Below are 19,536 nucleotides of genomic sequence, written 5' to 3'. Positions count from 1 at the left end.
ATGCAACCTTAACACAAGGCAAAGGGGACGGAGGAAATGAAAGCATTCAGAGGGCACTGCTTGGGCGTTTCATGACTTCTCCAAGCCCTTCCAGGCCTCTGACTGCTGTCACATGCTCTGTGGTTTGGGGAGGGCAGCTGTCTCAGGCTTCTCTAGCACTGAGGACCACACACAAGTTCCTCATCTCAGGGAGGTACATGTACATAGATGGGAAGATTTGACTGGGAACACTGTAAGGCAAGAATACTTCATGTCCATTAAGCTCTGGTTGGCTTAAGAATACACAGCAGAAACGTGGCTAGGCCAAAGCATGTAGCCGCTCCTGTGTCCCCGACCTGCCTTCCTAGTCCAACCCAAAACAGGGACAACTGCCACGATCAGGGTGTTTGCTCCAGGACCTCACGTACCGGGGCATCAGGACTGACTCCTGACCTGTATCTCTCCATGCCACCCACCACATTACCTGGTAGAGAGAAAAATGTAGGTTCTTCTCTCCTGGGCTTTTATTAAGTCATTTGGAAAGTGAGCCAGGCTGGATTCAACTTTGGCCTTCTATGCGTGGCCTCATAAGCCCTGAGTGGCTAAAGGCCAACAGAGAGGCCCAGGGAAGGTGAGATCATTACCACCTGCCAGGACTGTGAGGGGAATCTGATAAAGACTTAAAATGAATGGGACAGGGAAAACCCACACATACAGCTGGGTATACGTGGAGGAAAAACCCAAAAGGAAATTCACCAAGATATTACATTGCTTTGGGTAATGGGGCAGGAGATTTTATTTTTTTCTCTTGGTTACACTCTACTTTAGAGATTTTCTATAATAAACTTGAAATATCCTTAAAATTAGAAAAGACTTTAAAATCAAGCCTGTGAGTAGCACAGTGACATCACCAACTCCTGCTGGGGCATGAGGGCAGGCAGCTCTCAGGATGCCCCACTGGGCAGCAGGCTGCAGTCGACCTTCAGCATGGCTGACCTACATGTGTGCCTCAACACAGTATTTGTGGGTGGCCAGGAGGGGCTATAGGGACCCCACATACCGTATCCCTTCCTTCCCTGAAGGTATCCACATCTCTCCCCCTCAGACTATGGATGAACCTGAGGTAAGGAACAGGGGCTCCTTCCCACTGGAGAGGAAAGGGAGGAGGGAAGTGGGAGGTAGGAGGTGGAGAGGGGCCTGTCCAGGCAGGTGGCCCTGCGGTTCAGGAAGGCCAGAGCAAGGTCTGTGGGGGATCCGAGAGGAGAGAGTGGGAGGACAGGGTGGCATGCTCCAGTTGGGAGGTCATAACCTGTCTCAGAAACTCCACTGATGTGCTCCCCTTGTCTGGGGCTAGCAAGCGATCCTGAACACTTTAAAAAAAGAAACAGAAAACCAGACCTTATCCTTCCAAAGATATGAGGGTGTTTTGAAACCAGGAAAGGTTAGAGAAGGGGGAGGGAAGCAGACAGATTTTTATGCTCTGGTGACAAATGAGATTGCTATTTGTTGAAACCTTCTCCCAAAGCAGAGTGAGATATGTCTGGCTGGAGGAGAGGACATGCTTATTATCAAATGAAAAAGGAAAATAGGAAAGCGAAGGCCAGATTGAGACAATGAATACATGATAATGGGGAGCAGCCTTCTCAGGCAGAGGCTGAAAATAAGGTAGCCGATGGGGACAGAGATGTGAAAATCCTTCGGAGAAATAAAAAATGCTATGCAAACGTGGGACTGCAAGGATGCGTCATCCTCCAGGCCCTGGGGAGTGGGGAGAGCAGCAGACCGAGGTTTTCAACCTTTAGGTATCCAACAGTTGTTTCCATGGGGCTTTAAAAAATTTTTCAAATACAAAATCCAACCTTTTTACCACTGTGAAAATACATATGTTGAACTCCCTATCTTTCACTAACTAATTATTTAACTCTGGGATTTGCACAGTAGGTCCCCAAAGTAAGAGTGTCAATAAGCACCCACATACTAGCAACTGGGGAAGGCAGGGGACTCGGGACAGAACTCAGTGGAGGCTGAGCTGGATGGTGGAGAGCCACCTCCATGGGGAGTGGGATCAGCTCTAGGACCTCAGGCAAGCTGCTCTCCCACAGTGCCTCAGTGCCTCAGGGACCTCAATGCAAACTGAAGTACAGAGGTCTCTAAGACCTGCCTCACCACCTGGCTATGAGGTTTAAACAAGTGCTTAGAATAGTGTCAGCCACAAACTGGAGCACTCAAAACATTAGCTGTTATGATAGGCGAGAACAATCAAAGGGGTGATCAGGACACAGGACGATGGGGCTCCAGGTGAGGGCTGGTGCCAATGAGTGGTGGGATCTGGTATTCAGTGGTTCTAATTACATTCTAAACCAGGGAGGGCACACCGCAGCAAAGCAGGGTCTGGAAGGGTGGGGGGCCGAAGGCAAAAGGTAAAGTCTGAGGCACTGAGAATATTTCTTAATAGCGTCATAGTATTTAATACACTGTTGTGTTTGAAATAAATGTTCAAGTGAGAATTCTATTTTCAGAGAGACCATTAGTGGAACTTTTCTCAAATCTGATATCCTGGGGGAGAAATGCCTCTATCCATCAGATAATGTGTGACAGGAAACAGATTCAATTTGAAATGTAGAGCCCGGCATCATGGCACACACCTGCAATCCCAGCAGCTCTGGAGGCTGAGGCAGGAGAAGCAAAAGTTCAAAGCCCAAAGTTCAAAGCCCAGAGTTCAGCAACTTAGTGAAACCCTAACTCCCTCCTCCTGTTTGTTGCCCTAAGCATCTCAGCAAGACCCTGTCTCGAAATTGAAAAAAATAAATAAAATTAAAAAGGCTGGGGATGTGGCTCAGTGGTTCAATCTCCAGTACAAAAACAAATGAAAGCGGGAAGACTTCAGAAAGCCCTTGACTAATCTAAGAGCGCTGACAGGTTTAGATGGCCCCATCCCAACTCCTGGTCATGCAGAAGACGGAGAGGGGAGACATATTCTGACCAGCATCTGATCATCACAGGCCCAAGGCATTCCAAATCCTCACAACTCCTGCGGTCCAAACCCTTCTGATCCACCCCTGAGAGACTGGAGCTGTGACCACCCGCACAGGCAGCACAATGAATCTCCTTCCCTTCCTCACTCTCTTCCCACAGAGCCCTGTGACTGAGAAGCCACCCTCAGGCCCCCTCCCTCTGGCTGCACACCCTCTGACCCGAAGGCCTGACTTACTTCTTCAGCCACTCCACGATGTCCTCGGCTGTGGACCCGTAGTTGTCATACTGGAACAGAAAACGGCCTTTCCTGAGAAACATGGAGAAACAGCATGGCTCAGCCGGGGACGTCAACGCCATCAGGGAGGGGGCAAGCTCCAGAAGGGAAGCAGGGGACTTACTCGAAATAGCAGATGGTGGGGTAGCCACGCACGTTGTACTCCTCCTTGATGTTTTCAAACTCAGAGGGGTAGACGTTCATCCCGGCCAGCACCTGGAGAGAAGGCAGATGGAACTAGACCACCCTCTGCACCCTGGTCCTGTCTGTGCCTAAACACACTGTGTGTGTATGTGTCCATTCCATAAGAGAGATGGGACAAACTCTCAGACTGAAGAACCACCAGGGCCACTAGAGAGCCAGGCTGGCTAGCCATCTGGGACTAACAATGGAGAGCCCTGGAAGAGTCAGACTTCTGTGTCCAAGTGCTGCACTCCATACAGCTGCTCCTTCATGTCTGCCCTGTAGGGTGGCCATGCTTGAGGAAAAAGCAAAGTCCTGAGAGCCGAGGAAGAAACCTGGCCTTGCTACCGAGTTTAAGCAGGACCTGGAGTGGGGCTATGCCACCCAAATGCATTGTATGTCTTTCTGTCTGCCTTTGTCAACTCAGGCTGTGCCCTTCTCCTAGGTTATGGATTAAGTGGCTTTCAGACACCACTGAGCTCAGTACAAGCCCCTCAGATACATCCTACATATCTCAAAGCCATCCTCAGTCCCACTTGACACATGACGTTCTCAGAACTCATGGCTCAGATGTGGCCAAGGAGACTGGGTGGTTCTCAGGTACAACATGAGAAACAAGGTATCCGTGTCTACTTCTCCTTCCTTCAGTCTTTGACATGCCTCTCTAACTCCTGTTTGTGACGGTCACCCTCATCTTGGCTGACCATAACCACAGAAGCCAACAAGTTCTGGTTCCAGGGGTCCACCTGGCCAACACCCCAGAATTGGAAAGAGTAGCTTTTAGTAGCTATGTTATTGACATGTGGCTAAGTACTAAGAACAACCCAGAATACAACACCCCTGAGATTCCTCCCTTCCTGCAACAGGTCCCTTCTTCTCTAGGGCTGGGTGAGGCAGCAGGACTTGGGAATCTCTTCTTATAAGGGAACATCCCTAGCATGGACAGACAGGGGAGAACTGTCTACAGAGCAGGGTGGCAGAGAGGCAAGGGGAAAGGAAGTTCCAAAGGGCCAACAGCAGTTACGGCACAAGAGAAGCGGCCCAATCTCACCATTTCCAATACATAAGGACACACAGGAAGAGAAAGGAACAACTGGTTTCAGTGGACAATGTACCAGAAGACAAGACCTGGGCAAGTCACCCTGCGCAAGGTTCCTTGTCTGGAATATGAGGATAATGATATAGTCACAGGGCTTGTAAGAGAATGGAATGAGATAACCCGTGTCAACAGCTTTAGCACAGAACTAGTGTTCAGTGACCATCAAGGTCCTTACTTCCTATAAATTTTCCTGGTGATGAAGACCACATGTGTCTCTGGTCTCTCTGTCCCCAGAGGCATATGGATATGTCTTTCCAACTGTTTCAAGTACTAACACAATGCCTGGCATACAGCAGGCACATAATAAATGCTTGCTAAATCACTGATTTGTTTTTCCCCCAGGCTATTTTGGGATGCTGCAAAGAATAAAGGGAGAACAAACCTGAAACAGAACTTACTAGAAGCCCTGGAGCCCTCTAAAAGCCATCCTGCTCATTTTCCGATTGATTCAGCCTGTTCCAGTAATATTTGTCTACTTTAAAGTTCTTTTTTTCTGTCTAATTGATCTCCCTTGCGTCAGTGCACATTCACTGTAAGATTAATCGTACACATCCTCCTCTTTCATTACATCAGTTCCCTGCACAAAACCCTTCCAATCCCATTGAATATAGGCTAAAATCCAACTCCATACTCAGCTCATATGGTCCCAATCTCATTTTTTAATCCGTTTTTACAAAACTCTTCCTTGTATACCTGCTAGGGTCTCAATTTTTTATTTATCTGGGAAGAAGACAGCCCGAGATTTCTGCACAGAAAGGAAATTGGACCTCTGCCTTTTCAGGCCCCGTGAAGCTCAGCAGCAGCTGGGAGCAGGGGCTCAGGGCTTAGGACTCCTGGGCTGGAGTCCTGACTCCCCACTTGGCAGACTCATCTCCTCCTTGGACAAGTCACAGTGCCTCTTTGCCCTCAGCTTCCTCATCTGCAGCCACTATGTGCTTGTGGAGAAGATTAACTGAGATAATGTGAATAAACAAATACAAATAAGGCATCTTTTTTTTTTTTTGCGTGTATGTGTATGTGTGTGTGTGTGTGTGTGTGTGTGTGTGTGTGTAACTAAAGATTGAACCCAGGGCCTTGCATATGCCAGGCAAGTATTCCACTGCTGAGTAACACCCTGGCCTACAAGCAAAGCATCTTTAACACTCCAGATGAATTAGTTTTTTATTACTACTACTAAGAGCCTCTATGGTTCTTCCCATAGTTCCAGAACACACACAGGGTTCTTGCCTGGCCCCCATTCTGTGCTTTCTGGTCCCCTTCCTAAGAATGCCTGTTCCCCGGCACTTGGGTACCACTCAAGACTCATCCATCCCTTACGGCAAATCAAATCTCACCTCCCTGGGAAGCCTTTCCACATCACCATTGCTTGGGGTGACTCTTAATTCTCTTGAGTTTCTGTAGGACTTCTGTGTGACTTTGGAGGCACTAGTTAATGAGATATACATTTTTTGAACAACTATGCATACTTTTTGGAGTTGGAGTTTTTGAAGCCATGTGAGGCAAAATACCTGGTCTTTGGTCTAAGGCAAATTTACGGTCACAACCCCTAAGCTAACACACGTGTGTGCGGTTGTACGGCTGGCACACCTGACATATTCTTTTTTACAGGATGAATCATGGAAGCTACATGATGCAGGGAGCACGTGAGCTTTTCCCAAGGGAAAACAGAGGCAAGACAGTGTGGCCCAAAACGTGGACAACATTTCCACCTAACTCAACTGTGGGATACACAGAAAGGAGAAGGACAGAAGGCTGAGCAAGTTAGCTGGGGGCAGGGGACATTATTCTGGAAAAGGCTTTAGCTGCCTATGAAATTGGGATTCTATTCAGGAGGTGATGGAGTGCTACTAAGGTCTAAGTAGTGCAGCTTTTAATACCCGGCTGCTTTTATTTAAGTCATTGTCCTTCTGTATATGGGTGGGGCACGGTTCCACCCCTTCCCCAAATGTCAAGAGCCACCTGTGAAACATGCAAATTAAGATACAAAATAAATTCATTACTTGTAAAAAAAAAAAAAAAAAAGTGAATAGCCGAGATCAGCATGGAAGCCCACTGAGTGGGAGAGTCTGGTATCTGAGAACTTGTACAGTGGCAAGCCTGCTGTAGGATGGCCCAAATACATGTGAACTCCCACCCAGCTCTGCCAAAGGTCTGGCACAGCACCTGAGATGGGTGTGGCCTGACAAGATGCCAATCAACCTGTTGACTCCAAGACATCATGAAGCAAGACTCCACCCCTAAAACCTTATCCCTGCCTTTCACACACCCCCTTAAATAAACAACCAGAGCCATTTTTTTAGCTGTTCTCTTCCAGCTCCTGTGTGGACCTAAAGATCCTGTCAGGCACTCTGCTTTGAAAATCTATTCTCTGCCTCTTATTTCTTCACTAATTACTCCAGACTTTATTTTCTCAGGTGGCTTATCCCCTCTTGAGCAGGAAACATTACCCTGGTGAGGTGCTGGCCTCCTTGCGACACCTCAAGATACTCAAATCCTCAGATGCTCAAGTCTCTTACTAAAAATGGAGCAGCATTTGCACGGAGCCTAAGCAGATTCTGCCATGTGCTTTAAATCATCTCTACGCTAATATGCAATACAAGGTAAATGCCATATAAACAGTTGTGATGCTGTATTGTTTAGGGAATAATGACAAGAAAAAGAAAGTGTGTACATGTTCAGTAGAGAGGCAATCTCTTTCCATATTTCAACCCACAGTTGACTGAATCTATGGATGCAGAAACACATATAGGTCTGACTCCACAAAGGACCAGCTGTGTAGGGGGAAGTTGTTGGGTAGGGAGACAAGTCAGAGTCAGAGCCTTTGACAACCAGTGTGCCTAAACAGAGCCTGAGCCAGGATGGTGGGCAGGGGCAAGAAGGACGTGAGAGAAGAGATGCTTGATGAGGCCACAACATAGGACTTGCTCTTGCAGAAGCCTGGGCGACTCAGAAGGGGACTTGAAGGGAAGCTGGCAATAGTGGTCTGAGGGAAAGATGCTGAAGTGTATTTTAGATATCCTGCATTTGGGACAAAGAGGGAAAAAATCTGGACTGATGTTAAGCAAGCTGTCATATGTGGTACTGGAGCTTAGGGGAAGAACTTGGGCTCACCAGAGCTACATTTTGCTGAAGCTATGGACAGAGATAATTTCTGAGGGACAGACCATAGTGACAAGGAAAGCATGGTGCCAAAGGCCCATGTTCCACATGCCAGAAAGAGAAAGCAGAGTCTTGGAGCACCCCCACTCAGTGAGTGGGAGGAATGGGTTCAGGCCAGCAGGTGGAGGGTCGGTCCTCTATATCTATCACATGCTCCATAGGCCACAGAGCTGTTCCTACACATGTGCACCTCACAACAACCTAGTGAAAGGGCAGGGTTGGCATTTATCAGCCCCATTTCACAGATGGGCAATGGAGGCTCCAAGGCAGAGGAGCTTGCCCAAGATCTCCCAGCTGGTTGGCAAAAGCCAGCACAAGAGTCTGATCTACACGAATCTGTCACCAGGACTGCTCCCTTTCCCAGGCTGGTCCACTGTGGCCAAGGTGAACAAGAGACCAGGCAAAGCTCTGAGGCTCAGCGTGGACATGGATAATGGTAAGGCTGGGGAGAGGAGGCAGACAGGAATGGGGCTCGTTCTGAGGGCTGCCGAGACAGGGAGCAGCTCAGCTGGGGACGAGGATGTCAATTAGCAAGCAGTGGGGAGGACAGACGCGATGACTCACCAGACATCAGTGACAGCCAAAAAGAGGCAGATCTGAATCTGGAAATGGCAAAGGCCGCTCATCCCTGACCTGGCCTGGCTTTCTTCTTATGACATCACCACATTGGATACCTCCCAAGAAACCTGTAGAGGAGGAAGAATTCTGACCTTTGCCACAAATGCAGCCAGCCAAAAAGGGCTCAAAGATGATGGAGACGAAGAGAGGACAGGAAGCCCGAAGCTGGCTGGGTTTCAGTGGTGCGAAGGGGCGAGTGTTTGATTCCTGGGGAATAGCAGCCCATCTGCAAGCCAGGCTGTGCTGTGCATGTGAAGACAGAAAGCAATCAACACCTCTGGTCGCCAGCCCCTCCAGCCCTGGGGAGCTGCCACTTTACCATGAGCCCTGGCCCCCGGAAACCTCCTAAAGCAAGTGGTACCCATGGTGGCCAGGGGCCTTCCCCTTTTATGTATCTGGGAAGGATTAGAAAAAATTTTCCTAAAAACCTAAAGGAAAATGGAACAAAATAAACCTCAAGCAATGATACACAAGCAAGGAAACATGAGTTCACAACACAGATGTCTTGAGCACAGGCAACCAAGCCCTGGCCACTGCTGGCTTCAAACAAGCCTCCTGACTCCTGCAACATCATCCAGCGACCTTGAAGGAGCACCTTTGCACCTCTAGACTGAGGCCCAGGCATGACAGCAGCTCCTCTGAGCACAAGTGCTCTTCAGAGCCGACCTTGCAAAAGAGGTTGGTGTGAACCCCAGGCCCACAGGAAGGTCCCAGTCCCAAGAACTTCCTTCCCCCATATCCCTGTCATTAAATACTAAAGATCTGGATTCCCTTAAGAGAGGAGAATGGGGCTGGAGTACAGCTTGGTGGTAGAATGCTAGCCTGGCATGCACCAGGATCCGGGTTCAAGCTTTAGCCCACAATACAAAACAAAATGCCAGAAACCAGACATCACTGTACATAAAGAGCTCAAAATAAAAATACCCATGAGTGATAAACCACACCTTTGTTCCTCCATCACATGTTCACCTCCTGTGAACATGGCCCTGTGCTATGTACTGAAGAAGGAGACGTGACTCAAACCCAGCACCTACACCCAGGAAGGTCACATGTCATAATTAGTATCCCACAGTGAAGAGTGTGATATGGAAAAAAAGCTAGGACGGATGCACCTGGCCGAGCACATTAGACAAGCTCTGTGGCAGCAGGGGAGAGCGCCCAGAAGAAGACTGAGTTTGGCAGCAGATGCAGCACCGGCTAAGGATGGTCCATAAGTGGCACGTGATTGGCATCAAGTCCTCTTCTGCTTTGATGGGGCTGGCTGGGATAATTCACGATCTGATTTGGGGCTGGAGCTATTTATCCAACAGCCCCACAGAGTTTGGAAGTCAAGCCGAGCAGTTTTCTGCACAGGCAGGGAGAACACAGTGGGTAATTAAGTCTTTTCTCCAGGCTAAATAATCTTAAAATATGGTATCTATTGAGGCACCAAAAATGTGCAGTGGAATTTCCCCAGAGTGATGCGCCTGCCCCAAGGCCAAACATCTCCAGGCAAGCTTCTAAAAATTCATTAGTGAGAAGCAAGCAGGACCCTGGTGTTGCCCCAAAATGAGGTCAAAAGAGAAAGCACCGGTTCTCTGCAAGCCAGTTTTTCAGTTGGCTAGTGGCCATCCCCACATCCAGATGCTGTCACTTAGATTTCACAAGTTCCCTTGGAATTAATCACCACTTCATTTGATCCCTAAGGATCATGATGCAATTTCAAGACCTCAGATCTCTCTAAATGGGACTTGGGCCAGCCCCACTGAGATGGCCTCTGACACCCTTCCACAAAAGGTGTATGGATCTTTCCATGCTCCAAGAGGAGCCAGTCTGTTGCCACCAAAAGAAAGCACGCCACTCAGGGTAAGTATAAAAATAAATAGACATCTATCAAAAATAATTGGAGGCAAGATTTCAAAGAGATATTTGCATATCCAAGTTCCACTGCAATCATTATTCACAACAGCCCAGAGCTGGAAGCAACCCAAATGTCCATTAACGTGAATGGACAAAGACGAATGAATCAAGAAAGTGTGGCACATATAAACAGTGGAATATTCTTTAGCCTTAAAAAAGGAAATCCCGTCACCTGCTACAACCTGGATGAACCTTGGTGATATTATGCTAAGCAAAATAAGCTAGTCACAAAAGGATAAATATTTTATGACCATTCATATGAGGGATCTAAAATAGTCAAAGTCCTTGAAAAAAAAAAGTAGAAAGCTTTTTATAAGGCTGAAGGTAGGGAGGGAAGGGGAATTCATGATCCATGGATAGAGAATTCAGTTTTGCAAGATGAAAAACTTCTGGATGTCTGCTTCACAATGATGTAAATATACTTAACATTACTGAACTGTATACTTAAAAATAGCTACGTTGTCAGTGAAATAGTGCTCATCACAGTAAAATAAATAAATAAATAAATAATTGGGCACATAGCACAGAAGAAAAAACCTGGCAGAGACAGGACAGCAGAGAGCACCCAGTGATTGATCCTCAGCCCTCCTGGGTGAGGCCTAAACTTCCTTCTGTCTCATGAACACCTGGCCTTCTCTGTACCATCCTGGTTGCTCTGACTTCTCTGATGGCCTCAATGGCTCCTTCTCCCTGTCCCCTAAAGATGGGCATCTCCAGTGCACACCTATCTTCAACCACTTCCCGCCCTCCCTCCTTCAGGAATCGCCTGCGTGCTGGGTTCCTAGCTCCCCTTCTGGGCTTGCCTCTTGCTTCTCTGCTTTCTGTGGTTCTTTTCATCAAACTGGAACACAAAGCCAGGCAGGGATGGTGGAGGGGAGCTGGACAAGGCACGGCCACTCTAAGCCTGCTCTGTGCTTCTATTCCACCCCACATGTCCCCAACCTCCTTCTTGGCCACTGGGTTCCTCAGACCTCTTTAGAGCCCACCCCAACAATTCTGGTCCCCTGCTGTTCTGCCCTGGACATCTGGCCTCTTGGCATTATCACAGGTGTGGCTTGCTGGTTTCTTTACTATTTCATCACCCGTCTTTGACGGGTGCCAAACTCCAGGTCCCAGCAATTCTGTTGAGCTATTTCTCAACCTTCACAGAGAACAGACCTCTGAGACACATGCAAGGCTTTGTTTTAGAAGCCACCTGGGTGGCAGGGTCAGTACCCCCTCATCATTTCAACACCTGCCCTCCCTCCGCACCCTGCCCCTGTGAAGCCTGAGAGCCACCCAGCTCTGCTGACCCATGGCGCCTCACTTACGAAGTGGCCTCGCAGCTGGGTCGCAGCCTTCTGGAAATGCGGCATTATCCTCTTGCACATGCTGCACCCTGGTCACAGATGGGAGAAAAAGCAACCCTGGTTATTGTGGGGAATCTGAACTCTGCCCTCCTCCCCTCAGGCTGTCCTCTACCCCATGAAGCACAGTGCTGTCCTGGGCCCTGGGAACGCAAAAGGAACAGGGGACAGAAGCCTCAGGCCCTCAGAGAGCTTACAGTCTCAGTGGCACAAAACAGGCAGGGCCCAGAACGCCCTCCATGATGTCAGACTGAATAAGCAAATCTGCCATGAGTGGAGGGCAGCACAGCCGGCAGCACAGCTCCTCGTGGCTGGTGAGCACAAGAGGAATTCAGGGAACCAGGACACTGTGCATGAGGAGCAATCTCCTCATGCACAGTGAAAAGCAGCCCCTCACCAGCAAGGGACTATAAACATACTGGAGGCAGAAACCACTAAGAAGGAAAAAACTGTGACCATAAAATGACTTTTGGGATTTTCATGGCTCTTTTCCCTTCCATTAACAGGGATAATTAAGCAATGACCAGGGCAGGCCAAGCATGAACGGCACTGGCTCCAGCCTGCAGGAATAGCTCCAGGCTGACTCAGGACATGACGCTAATCTTCCCTCGACTTGCTAAAGCCATAACCAAGTCATCTCCTCTCTCTGGGCTGTTTCTTCTTGTGGCAAAAGATATTAGGCCAGATGACCTCAAGCCCCTCCTGGTTCTGACACCAGAGGATCATGTGACACTTTGGCTCAACCCTCTCTGGGGTTTCTGTGGTCCACATGGATACCTTCCTCTCCTGAGGTGGTAATGTCCCCAGTCTTGGGGGACTCCAGGTCAGACTGGCCAGATCCCCAAGATCTGCTACAACCTCAGAAAGATCTTGATTTAAGCCCAAACACGGGACGCTATATTTCTGCACTGACCGCAATGGACATGAAAAGCAGTTTCCTCAGCCACCAGGAATTCTGACATGCCAGGCTGTCATCCTTTCTGACAGCTGCTGTGCTGCAAAACAGGCTTTGAGACGCATCTGTAGGCCACAGAAACCAAAGCTGCCTGGGACCACCCATCAGGCTAGTTCTCATCTCCACTTGGCAGGGCTGGGCCAGGGCCCATGTAGCAGCAGCCTGAAAAACTCTAATCTATGTCCAGCTAGCACCCTGGCAGGCCGTGAACACAGTAATCCAGATCAGAGGGGTCTCCTGCCCTCGGGGCCAGGCACAGACACTAGAGAACCAGGAGGAGGTGCAGTTCCTCCTGTACCACCTGAACCTTCCCAGCACCAAGTCTCCTGGGCAAGATGCAGGTACAGGAGATTCTGACACGAAACATCAAAATGCCCCATGGCCCCTCCCTCGAGTTCCTGCCTGACAGGTTCGTAGGTACACACACACACACACACACACACACACACACACACACACCCCATGCACACAGGAAGTGGCTAGAGCCTGGCCCTTGGCATGAGTCACTGAGGCCCCTGAGAGGAGACACATCGGCTTCCTACTTCATGGTGGAAAAACCCTTCAATAGGAGAAAAAGGATGCCACTCCACTCCCAGAAGGGAAACAAAGGGTGCACAAGCTGCCTTCCTCTCATTCTCAGCCTCTGTGCTCAGTGACTTGAGTGTGACACCCGCTGGGCCAATCATCCATCAGGAGTTAACTGCTCACCTGTCTCTACACTGTGGTCTCTCTTCCAGCTCTATCCAGCTGCAGCCTATAGCAACCTTACCTTTCCTGTTCCCCAAACAGGTGATATGCCAGCCAGCTGTCCCCAAGGGCAGAGGCCAGCAATTCTGGGTGAAGTTATTGAAAGGAAGAGGAGAGGAAGGAATAATATAGGAAGCTGCAGGCCAAGCCAGTTTCCAATTTAACTTTACCAAAAATAGAGCTGGTAGTATGATTCCTACCTGAGTTTATCTTTCAGTGGATTCAACTGGGAGACAGGGGAAAAGGTAAGACTAATTATCATTCTCAAAGCCCAAAAGTCAGAGCAGACAGCCCTTTTATTTTCTCATTAATTCAGTGAACAAACATTTACTGAATAAGCAGGTCCTGGGGACCCAGATTCCTTGTCATAATGAAAGACTCCTGCTGCCTCTGGGTTCATTCACTCCACGTGCGATCAGAGGCTCCGAGTCCTAACAGACATCCCAGGCTGGGAATTGCTTTGTATCCAGGAGTAAGCTAAATTATGAGGCTAGGCTGTGAAGGCTGGATTGGACTAGTGTTATAAAAGCACAAGTTTATTTCATTAAAAACACATATAACAAAAGAAGTCCCAGGATCCCTGGGACCTTGGAGGCCATGCAATCTGATCCTCCACCAAAAGTTAACTTAGCAACTTAGTTTTCTCTTCCTCCCCCACCACTAATATGCTCTGTGACACTTAGAAGTTCCTAACTTCCCCCGCTCCAACTTTCTATTATATAAAGATAATCACTGTGCTCACATCTCTGCCATGATGAATAGGAGAGGCACACTGCAAGGCAGCCTGGAGAGTGGGTGGGGCCAGACAAGCATCAGATGCAAACTGCTAGTGAACCGTTATTTCAAAATGATTAATGTCACTCCACAAAAACCTGCCTGGTTGTGCCATAATCCTGCCTTGTGACATCCACTGCCTATGGATACACACCCTGATTCATTTCACCAACATGTTGAGTCCTGAAAGGTTCTAAGGTAAACCAAAGGAGGCCCCACCCCTCCAGGGTCTGTGGAGGCAGGGTGACCCTTGAAGTGATTCACAGCTGGGCAGTTAAGATCTTTCCAAGCCGGGCATGGTGGTGCATGCCTATAATCCAAGCAACTTGGGAGGCCGAGGCAGGAGGATTACGAATTCAAATCCAGCCTCAGCAACTTAGTGAGGCCCTGAGCAACTCAGTGAGACCCTGTCTCTAATAAAATATAAAAAGGGGATTAAGGGTATGGCTTGGTGGTTAAGCACCCCCTGGGTTCAATCCCTGGTACCAAAAAAAAAAAAAAAAAAAAAAAAAAAAGATCCCTCTGAGGAGAAAACAGGGTAAAACCAACTAGTGAACATTAATAAGGAGAATGAGCCAAGGTTAAAGGCTTTCTGGGCAGAACAGGGTCTGCAGGTGAATGCCAAGGCCCCGTCACACGGGCAGGAACCCCCTTGGGCCTGGGAAAGTCTGGAGAGGAGGTCTGGGCTGGGGAGACGCTGTTGTCACAACAAGCCAGGCAGTGTCACCATAAACCCCATAGTGGAGCATCTAGACAGGAATCTCACCACCATCACTGGCACAGAGGGGGAAACTCAGGGAAGAACTCAGGCAGGAGGAGTCGAGATGAGCTTCTGAGAGTAAACTGAAGGGCTGGGGATGTAGCTCAGTGACAGGGTGTTTGTATGTGAGGCTCTGGATTTGAGCTGCAGCATCACAAAAAAAGACAGAAAATGGAAAAAAAAAAAAAAAGGGGGAGTAGTGGTGGTGAACAGAGGCCTGGTACCATAGCCTGTGCCACACACATGCAGGTATACCCACCTCCCTCCACCAGACACCCTCCTCTCTCCAGCCTTCAGGCAGACAGTGACACCTCTGGCTTCCTGAAGGGCATGTGCAGTCCCCAGAGTCTAAGTCCAAAAGGCCTTACCAGGCTTTTATTCAGATCTCACCTGGGTTGGGACCCCTGGGACTGCAGGGATGGCCCTGCAGTTGAGAGTGTCTGTCACAACCACTCAATCTGCTATTATTGCTCAAAAGCAGCCACAAAAAAAAAAAAAAAAAAGTGACAATGTATAGGAAGGGCTGTGTTCAATAAAACTTACTTACAAACATAGTGGCCAGCCATCGGCCACAGTTTGCTGATCCTTTATTACAGACTCATGATGCAGTAGGTATAGTCAATAATTTTGTAATGAAACAGAAAAGAGTGTACCCTACATCTGGTAGAGCAGCTGGCAAGTGGTAAGGGTAAGTAGTGGTAGTGCAGGTAGTAATACTAATGGTTTGGTGAAACTTATTTACATATAACATTATACTTAACAGTACTGGGTTGCAATATAAAATAGTTTTTAATTCTGTGAAATGCAATCAAAAAGTTTGAAAGACACTGCTCTAACTCAACCCCTTCTCTTACAGATGTGGAAACTGAGACCCAGAGAGATGAAGAACTTGGCCAAGCTCATCCATCTGGCTGTTAGCATAGCTGGAATTAGATCTTGGGTCTTCTGGTTGTCATTCCAATGAACCTTCTGCCATTCCACACGGCTTATGGGCTCATATAAAGATGAAGCCCAATTCTGGGGCCAACTTTCTCTCTGCTTTTGGTTCCTCCACCTCTCCCAGACGGATGCAGGAGGCAGAGCTGAAGGAGTTACAGCCTCAGAGACAGGCCAGGCTCCAGATGGTAAGAAGCACTGTCCCTGAGGGACAGCAGCATCACCAAGAGGGAGACTGAGGGCACATGGGTCTGTGGGGGGCAGAGGAGCGCAGGAAGGTGAAGCCAACTCCCCTGTTGTGCCGGGCGGAGCTCTAGGTGAAGAGGACAGAAGGCTGCCAATTCTAGTGCAGACAGCACCAACGTGGACAGCAGGAGAAAGAGCCAGTAAAAGGCCAAGAGAAAGGCAGGGGTGCAGGTGGACCAACAGACAGAGAGACCAGGGCTGGCTCCCAGTTGCCTCCAGGAACCCCAGCCACCGGCCACACTCAGAGACTGAGAGACAGACTCTGGCCCAAAGAACAGTTCACTCACAGGGGGCATAAAACATCATGAGCAGAGGCTTCTCTTCCTTCTTCAGGAGTCGTCTGAAGTCCTGAGGCACAAAGAGAGACAACACTGGCAGGTCACATACAATGCCCAACAGGATGCCACCTCCCCCTGCCCCTGCCCAGCAGGAGGTCAACACATCAGAAGTCACACTGACACAGCCTTAGCACGTAGGAGCTGGAAGAATCTCAGAGTGGATCTATTCTAGACCACCCTTACATATTATAGAGGGGGAAACTGAGTCCCTAAGGAGACTCGTGCAGAAGCAGGCTACTGGCTTTACTTTTGGCTCCATCTGAACAATAAAAGATGTCAAGGAGCTATTTTTGTCCCAAATCTATTGAAAAGATGGCCCCTTCATGTGACTTTGGGAATGGTTTTTGTGATAGCGAAGGTAGCTGTTTTCTTGTTTGTCCCACTTGGCCAGATGAGGATCTGCTGGCTGTGGTCACAGGGTCAACCCATATCCACTCATCTCTTCCCCAGCTCCATCCTTGTCTACTGTACTCACGGTGGGGGGCGGGGGGGGGCGCATAAAGATGAAGCCTGCCCCGCCCTCCAGGAGGTTACAGCCTAAAGGCTTCATTCTTATTTGCAAAATCCTTAGATCAGAGCTTGGCACATTATTAAGCAATATATAATGATTTGTTAAATAAACACAATAAATGTAAAAAGGACAAATGGTTACAACAATGCTAATGGTAAGACATAAGTGTCAGCAGGATAGCGGCTGTTCTTCCAACAAGAGCCAAAGATGGATGAGAAAAAGCGGGCCCATCAAGGGCGAAGAAGCAAGGAGACATGGCATTATTTTGATGAAAATGAGCTCCTCTAACCAGTTTTCACTAAAGAAAATTAGAGGTTTTCTTCTTCTGAATAATAAGAAAAATAAGAGAAAAACTCAAAATGCAGCTTCTGGCAGCAACAAGGCATTAGGTAAATAAATGATGGCATACTCCACACAATGGAACACCACCACAGCATTACGAAGGGCGATGAGAAACACTTAAAGCCATGATAAGATGTGCATGTTACATTAAGCAGGGAGGGGGAGCCAGTTACAAAACGGCACTAAAATGTACCAACACTTTTGTGAGTAAAAATATTTATGTATGCATTACATTAAAAGCCTGGAAGGCTTACAAAACATATCAGCAGTGGAAATCTCTCAATGAAAAGGTATAGGATGATTTGTGGGTTTTTAAGGCTTACGTTATATTTCTCTATTTTCAACAACAAATGTGTGTTACTTAAAAATTTGCTGATAGATTAAAAAAAAAGATTGCAATTTTTTGGTGAGGTTCTCAATAAATCCTGAAAAAGCTTATTCTTATTTACATAACTAGAGGATTTAGACTGGTTCTCAAGCAGGATTAGTGACCAAGTGATTACCAAAACAACCAGAAAGGGTCTCTAAATGATCATGCTGTTTATTTGGGAGTATACAGGGAGCACTGGGAGATTGAACAGGCCAGCATGGTGGCCAGGGGCAAGTGCAAAGGGGATGGGGTACAGGGGAATTTTTAAGGGCAAAATGAAGAGGATGACATAAGTTATTTTGAAATAATATCCTTGGCCACAAAGATCAATAACAAGGGTGCCATCAGTCCAAGGGTTGACCAGTCATTGGGTAGATGTCTATGCAGAAGTATTACAGGTATAACGCTGCAGTACCTTTGTGCAAGGATGTGGTTCTGATGGAATCTTTTGCACCAGTTCCTGTAGTCAGGCATAAATGCACATAAGAACCACTCCTTCCTAACTTCACGGCTTTATTTATTTTATTATTATTTTGTTGTTGTTAGGGCTTCACATGTATGACTCCATTTTGATTCTGACAACTTTCACACGATATATTTGACCCTAACTAGGGATGACAGATACAAACACTTTAAAAATTACCTCTGGGATCTCTGGAGAGAAAACCCGGTAAAAGATGTAAGAAGAAAAGGTTTTATTGAGCCTGCAGCGATTTGGTTTCATATATTGAGTAGTAATAAATATTACATGCAAAAGATGCTTAATTGCTTTCACCAAGTATAGAATTCTAAGCCTACAAATTCAATCAGTAATTCAAACCTGAAATTGAACTTATAGTTATTTTATGTGGGGATTCTAGAAGCAGAAAAACAACTACACCTTGCATTTCTGCATGAGAGAAAAGAGCACAAAGAATATCAACAAGATTACTGACAGGGGTGAAGAAAATACTTCTGCTTAATATTCCTGCAGCTATGGAAGAACAATCTTAGGAAGTTCAGGACATGACATTTGTGATAGGAAGGTGCCAAGCAATTGCTTTCCAGAGAAGCTAAAAATATTTATCATCTCAGGAGCAACAATCAGTTTGGGCACTTTGTTTTTTCGTATTCTGGGTACCATGCCACCCTCTTCTGACACTTGCCCCACTCCCCTCTCACACATGCCATGTCTTAAAAAGATTACTTTCTAACTGGCCTATACTGGCATTTCTATCCCAGGGAATGTTGATGCCCAGCCCCTTAAACCAAATCACCACAAACTGACCTCTTTGGGTTGCCCACAAGATCACATGTGACCCCTCCTCTGGAAAGTAAGGTACCATTTCCTTTTGTGGTAGGGAGTGTTAAGAGCAGAGTCAGGGTTGTGGCTCAGCGGTAGAGCGCTTGTCTAGCACGTGTGAGGCTTTGGGTTCAATCCTCAATACTAAATAAAAATAAATAAACAAAATGAAGGTATTGTATCCAACTACTTCTAAAAAATAAATATTAAAAAAAAGAGAGAGAGAGAGTTGAGTGGACCTTACTCCCAGCTACTCAGGAGGCTGAGGCAGAAGGATCGCTGGAGCCCACAAGTTTGAGCAGCACAGCAAGACCCTGTTCTCAAAAAATAAATAAAGACTGGGTTCTAAGTCTCCATGTTATATGACATTGGATAGTTGTATAATTCACCTCCAAAACTGTGGGCCAAAATAAATATTTCCTTCTTAAAAAAAAAAAAACTCAATAATTTTAAGTGAAAAGGGAGATGAGGCAGAATAAGATTAAAGTTATGTTTTATTTTACCACAATAAGAATAAGCATTCTCTCTCCATCTACATGATGCCGCACAGACCACGAGAAACTTAACAGAGAGGTCCTTGCCCAGCCCCATGGGAAGGCACAGCTAAGCCAACAGGGCACTGATACAAACAGGTGAGTGTGGATAGGATGCACACTCAGGCCAGGGGAGGGGCAGCCTGGAGCTAGGGCAGCTGGACCTCAGCTAGGAAAGGGAGGCAGACGGTAAGCTAGGCCTGCCCTTC

At 47.5% G+C, this 19,536-nt stretch overlaps 1 protein-coding gene across 4 annotated transcripts in view; it reads right to left on the bottom strand.

Annotated features, from left to right (window-relative positions):
* The window catches only part of PDIA5 (protein disulfide isomerase family A member 5), an 89,341-nt gene that overhangs the window by 30,507 nt on the left and 39,298 nt on the right, over window positions 1–19,536 (bottom strand). For 3 of the 4 annotated variants that reach the window (XM_081302825.1, XM_081302827.1, XM_081302826.1), the window contains 5 exons: window positions 17,928–17,972; window positions 16,239–16,299; window positions 11,498–11,565; window positions 3,354–3,445; window positions 3,191–3,262 (listed from right to left, as the gene is read on the bottom strand). In XM_081302825.1, the coding sequence (XP_081158951.1) occupies window positions 3,191–3,262; window positions 3,354–3,445; window positions 11,498–11,565; window positions 16,239–16,299; window positions 17,928–17,972 (338 nt within the window). The remainder of the gene's footprint in view (window positions 1–3,190; window positions 3,263–3,353; window positions 3,446–11,497; window positions 11,566–16,238; window positions 16,300–17,927; window positions 17,973–19,536) is intronic. The other variant, XM_081302824.1, reaches the window with a different exon arrangement.

The sequence above is a fragment of the Spermophilus citellus genome, assembly GCF_964194105.1.
Source record: "Spermophilus citellus genome assembly, chromosome: 7".
Taxonomy (NCBI): domain Eukaryota; kingdom Metazoa; phylum Chordata; class Mammalia; order Rodentia; family Sciuridae; genus Spermophilus; species Spermophilus citellus.
This window is presented reverse-complemented; position numbering and strand designations above follow the sequence as displayed.